This window comes from Pholcus phalangioides, unplaced genomic scaffold, assembly GCF_987345545.1.
Source record: "Pholcus phalangioides strain wild (caught in Gottingen) unplaced genomic scaffold, Ppha-v1.0 ptg000011l_1, whole genome shotgun sequence".
NCBI classification, from domain to species: domain Eukaryota; kingdom Metazoa; phylum Arthropoda; class Arachnida; order Araneae; family Pholcidae; genus Pholcus; species Pholcus phalangioides.
In genome coordinates, this window is record NW_028301604.1 from 9,571,474 (window position 1) to 9,577,473 (window position 6,000).

The 6,000-nt window shown below is 33.4% G+C and overlaps 1 protein-coding gene across 3 annotated transcripts in view; it reads left to right on the plus strand.

Moving 5' to 3' along the window:
- Positions 1-4,217, plus strand: part of LOC149080021 (tetratricopeptide repeat protein 5-like) — a 64,830-nt gene extending 60,613 nt beyond the window's left edge. For all 3 annotated transcript variants that reach the window (XM_089238956.1, XM_089238958.1, XM_089238957.1), the window contains one exon: positions 3,920-4,217. In XM_089238956.1, the coding sequence (XP_089095082.1) occupies positions 3,920-4,039 (120 nt within the window). In that variant the 3' untranslated portion in view covers positions 4,040-4,217. The remainder of the gene's footprint in view (positions 1-3,919) is intronic.
- The last annotated feature ends 1,783 nt before the right edge of the window (positions 4,218-6,000 follow it).

Here is a 6,000-nt window from a genome sequence, read left to right on the forward strand (position 1 = left end):
AAAATCTGAATTACTCTTCCAGATTTATTATCTGGATAATCAATATTTGTATTTTTTTCATAAGACTATGATTATGATGTCTTGGGGGGGGGGGGGGGGGGAGTAACCCCCTTGTCCTAGTTTTTCTAATTTTTTGAGTGTGAGAAATTGGTCGGTTGAAGGAAAGTGTATTTGCTTACATGTAGTTTTTTGGCACTTAAAGGATAGGTTTTGAATAAGTTTGTGACAGTTAAAAGTAATTTTTTATGCTGTTAATTAGTTTAAATTTTTTCCCCTTTTTTGAAAAATTTGGATTTGATAATTTTTTAAATTTCCAATCAAAACAAAGTGTGAACAGTGTAGTACAGTTTAAGACAGTAAAATCTATGTGTCTTGTCTGAAATCAGTTTTGAATTTCCAAATCCTAACCTTGATTTAAATACATCACTTGAAAGTAGTTTTTCTATCATCAATTGTTTTGCTAATTGAAAATTTACATAAAATATATTAGTTAATCAAAGGCATGTTTATGATGTCAGTTATTGAATTCATTTTATCTGTACTTTCTAAGTTAATCTTGTTTTAATTTCATAAAAATTGTGCTTAAAATAGTATATTTAAAATTTAATCATAGGGTAAGCCAGGGCTTGACTAATCAAAAGAAAATCTAGGCACCAAATTTTTGCTACCACATAAATCTTGTTTAATTGCGATTATCAGATACTAAACATATTTGTTCTTGTAGATAAGATGTGTTAAATGGAAAAATAAGTACACAGCATATTTTTTATTCTTTGATCATGTGTTTAAGATTTGAATAAGCAGAGTAAAAAATTAAATAATTGCATTGCAAACATGATATGCATGGAATAACTTACCTTTGGTTGATGTTGATTCCCCAATGATAGACACTTTCAAGAGGAAATATGATAAGTTAGGTGGGAGTAATCGAGAAGCTATCCATACTTTAAATGAATGACAACCGTATTTTTTATGGGCGGTTTGTTTGAATTTTTGTTTTTTCTGATTTATTGGTATTGGGTCGCTGTATTTAGACTATGACAACCATATTTTTTATGTGGCGTTTTCCATTATTATTTAGTTTTTATATTGATTTTACTTATTTTTACTTTTTTCATTATTTTTTTCCCAGCCACCTTGTTGTGCAATTTGTCTGTCGTGGCCTCTGATTTTGTATTTGTATTGTAATACCAAAAGCGACCACATAATTTTTCTGTATTGGTATTTTGTATTAGGCTGGCGATACGTAATTAGGTTAGAGCAATAAGTAAATGTTTGGCTTTTAAGAGTGAAGTGTCGTTTAACGTTCTGGAATAACATCGAACAAGTATGGACAGACAATGCCAACAATTTATTCGATTAAACTCAACAAAAACATTACAGGGGTGGGGAGTGACAAAGTCCATTTCAGAGCAGTTTTGGAGCTGCAAAATACATGATTCGGAGCAGATATTTATAAATTGGAGCAGCGAAATTAACTTATAGGAATACTTTTGTTACCCCCACCCCCTTTTTAAAATAAAACAACTGCACTGTCTTTTGTTATCAAACACCTTTTCTTCAGCTTGTTTTTTGTTTTTGGTGTTTCAGGTTTTTGACACCTTATTTCAAAGAGCAGTGATAAAATTTTTCACACTAGTCTATTTAAGATGACACATTTTTTGTATACTGAGGGCACTATTTGCTGTCTGGAACTTAAATGGGCAAAAATTTTTCGATAAGTTTCAATTTTTTTATACTCAGAAATAAATTGTTGCAAAATGGGAGAGAATTTCGAAGAATCAACATGATGCTTGGCGATTCAGCACTTGTTATTTGGCAAGATTGGAGATTTGACTTGCCATTTGGCGGGATTGGTGATTTAACACTTGTTATTTGGCAAAGTTTCTAAATTAGCATTCGTAATTCGACATACTTGCTCTTTTACTCCAGGAATGAATTTTTGTTTCACGAAACATCGGGATTTGACCTGAAACTTTTTTTTGCTTTTTTTTTTACAAAATGCTTAGTTTCAATACTGTGATGGATCAAAGTGGCACCAGCATAACTTGCCATGGTTAAGTCGATCTCGGGAAATACTTTTAGGGTATATTTGCCCGTATAAAAATGGGTGCTGCCTATTCGAAAAACGCTCTCTACTGCGTGAAATGCACTGAAACTCATTTTTAAGCTCGGCTAATTCAGCCTTGAGCAACGCTAAATTAGAATTCTGATTTGAAATTGTTGATATACAATAGATGCAAGATTGTTCAAAGAATCTTTGCACACAGCCAATACTTGCTGCGAGTGTGAAGGTAATCTTTGCAACCACAAAAGCAAAATTTCCTCACCAAATTTTGCATGTCAAGAACATTTGAGAAGGTCTTTTGTCACCTAAAGTGTGGTCCTGGAGTAATAATCTCAAACATGGCAGTTCAGATTGCGAATAATGGTCTAAATGAGTTTTTTACTTATTCATGGGCATTACCGGAAGGAGGTTTTTTTTTATCACAAATCTTTGCAACATGATAATAATTTACAGTATAGAAATGCAACGACAGTATGGAATTTTGCATGATCTTGTTTGATGCTTTTGTTCATGAATTGGGCTTCAATCTGACTGAACCAAAGCTTGAGGTCAGATTCCCAAAGTGTAGATGGTTTAAAAACCATGTGTGACAGCATGGTGTCAGACAAATTAATTTCGCCTTCTCCAGAAGCCATTCTGGCTGTGATTCAGAAATATGCTTGCAAAAAAAAAAAAAAATTTTTAAAGGTCCCTGGCCAAAATGCAATCGTTCAAAATCCAGATGGAAGAACGGCAAATCAAAGCAAGAATCAAAATCACCATTCACCTAAGTAGCACTAGTATTCCATCAGCAACAGTACCTCATGGTATTGTAAGTCCTGTAAAATGACTAGAGATAAAATCTGCAGCACATGCACAGCATATTGGAGATAAAGTAAGGAACTTGAGTGTTAAAGTTGGCTAAAAAATCTGCACATAATTCTCATGTGCTCAAAACCAGAGTCACCAATTTGGCTTTTAGGAGTAAAGTATCATTTAATGTTCTGGAATAACATGAAACAAGTACGGATGGAGAATGCCAACAATTAATGTATTAGATTAAACTCAACAAAAACATTAGTATAGATGGTTAAAAACAACTGAACGTAATCGGATCGAAATAAGGGAAAAAATCAACAGAAGGTTAAACTTGATGGAAAAAGCAACATGCTGTACATCACGCTATTTATACTCATTGTGGGCATGATCATAAAACACATATGAACATTCGATTACGGTTAACATGCACAACGGTTAAGAAAAAAATATATGTAAAGCAGTCAATATTGTGACGGTTTTAGCATTGCAAATGCTGCTTAATTTTTACTATCACTATCAAATTCCTGGACAAAACACGTTTGCTACAATGAAAAATATTATTTTATTCTAATCCGTACATTTATTCAGTATTTAATATATGTTGATATCAGTATTTTGATTGCATTTTGTGACCCTTATCAAATTACGCCTTTTCTGGGATGCCCAGGAATGGACTCTACTCCAGCATGCAAAAAAAGCTGGTGTTCCTTGATTTTTATGGCATGTTGGCTAATGCAGAGGAATAAGGTAATCAGGGAAATTTTGATCCATGAGATTTGGTCAGGAAAAATTTCGAGTTTTGGCCAGAGAAATTATCAAGCAGATTTTGCTGGGAACTGTGCATGTCCTTGAGTCCAAATTTTAATGTGTAGTCTACTGAGTCATGCTACAAACACATTTTTCGTGGTGTTTTCATTATTTTTACATAATAAATTATGCATGTGGTTAAACGTTTTAAATACATATTATATACTTCTTATTTATTTCTATGTTCTTATGAAATTGTATGTGTTCCTTTTTTGCTATATTATTTTACAAATTCTTTTCTCTAAGGATTATGATTTTCCATTGGTTCATGTGGATAGTACACTGCATTGGTTTCTCAATGGAAGGATGCTGAATCCCAGTTGGTTTGCTGTACCTACACTGATAACAAGCGTACACATAGACTAACTGATTGTGCCTTAAGTTTATTGTTTACAGTGGGAAGTCATCACTATTTTTGTGTATTTTTTATTTATTTGTCCCTCATTTGTTGTGATATTCATTATTTCCAATGTAAATTATGTGTTTATATGTAAATTGTCTCAGAGATATAAAATTATTATTTTAATAAAACACGTAAAATTGATGAACTCATTTTCTTCACTTTGATTCTTTTTCCAAAGTTTTGGCTAATAATAGCATTATTTGCTAAAAATATTGTCACAAGTAAAATATTTTACTTCAGGGTTGATGAAAGAGGTTGTATTCATATTTTGCAATCAGTATATCAGCATTTCTCAACCTACAGTCTGCAGACCAGGGGTGGTCCATGACGATAGTATAGGTGGTCCGCAAGCAGACTTGATAATTCAATTCTAACTGAATGAAAAATTAATCATTTGTTGTAATTGATAATATTGATATGGTTTCCAATAAAAATTGTACCTTCATATTTAGATTCACCATACATCACCAAAGAAAATGCTGGAAACTGTGATCCTAAATGCGGGATATCAATAACTGTAGTCAAAAGATGCTATTTATGAAAAGTTGGCTAATTACTACAAAAATGGGTGAAGGGTGGGGAATAAAGGGCTGCTACAAATCACAGCAAAGAAAAAATTATTTGACGGGGGGGGGGGAACATTCAAATGAAGAGATGACTATATTTCATTGAGAAAAATAAGTGGAACTGGAATCTCAAAACCGAGTGCTACAGTGATAAGATGCTTGCCTTGCACCATGAAGGTTTCTGTCAGCATCCATGGGTTCAAATCTGGAGAAGAACATAGAGAAAACAAGTTCCTTACCTACTATGGCTCCTTCATTTCCCACTCAACTCCAATGGTAGGAAATTGCCATATGGCTATATTACCGGAGTTGGAGTGTGTGGTAAAGTAGTATCTAATGGCTGCAGTACCAGTATTTTCTTCTGATGATGCTAATCATGGGCCTCCCCCCACATCCTATAGTGAATTTTTAGTGTGAAAAAACAAAACATGACTAGAATCGTCTCTGGGCCCTGGGACTGTGGAGCCCTATTAGCCTCACCCTTATGGGGGTCATGATGGCAATCATTAGCATTGGAGGAACATTGAGGACAAACTCAAACCAACGACAGCCTTCAAGCTCGGAAAGCCACTTTTCATCTGATGATGGAAGCATAAACCTTATCTGCTACAAACATATAATATGTTTCAAAAGTTAAGGGTTTAGTCACTGTATGAAAATTTGATTTTCTAAAAAATTACTATTCAGTAATTTGAAAATTTTTTGTTTTACGTTCATGAATGTAAACACAGTTTGATTTTCAATAGAAAAAAGCATTAGACCCAAGTGTAAAGGGTATAACATCAAAACATTGCAATCAATTATGTTGAATTCATTAAAATTTGAATATCATAGGTGTTTCAAAAGTTCAGACATGAACGTCATTTTGTGCAAATTAAGGGCTGTGTGGGTTTAGATAAGGCCACAAGATACCAGCTTTTTAGTAGACTACTAAAGCCCATAAAATAACGGGGATTGCATTGCATTGACAGTAAACATGTCACATGATCTTCCGATGAATGATGTTAGGGAAGCAGCTCACTGCAGTGTTGAACATGTCGGAATGCACATGCGTGTGATTATCAAAAATCTTCAAATTCGTACTAGTATGCAAATTAGATATACTTTATTATATTTTAAATTAGATTTTTTATTGCTATAAAAGTATTTATATTCTGGTTTTTTTTAATGATTAGCTGCATGTCGATCACTGCATGTAAAATGATCTTGCTATTTTTGTAGTATCACTCTATGTTGATTATGATGATCAAGTCATGTGAATATTTTTGCTGCAGCAATAAAGTGACTTTCATTGCAAATCAATTCTTCCCATTTCGTAATTGAAGACTGCATTATTTTCATCTGTCCTCTTCAACAGA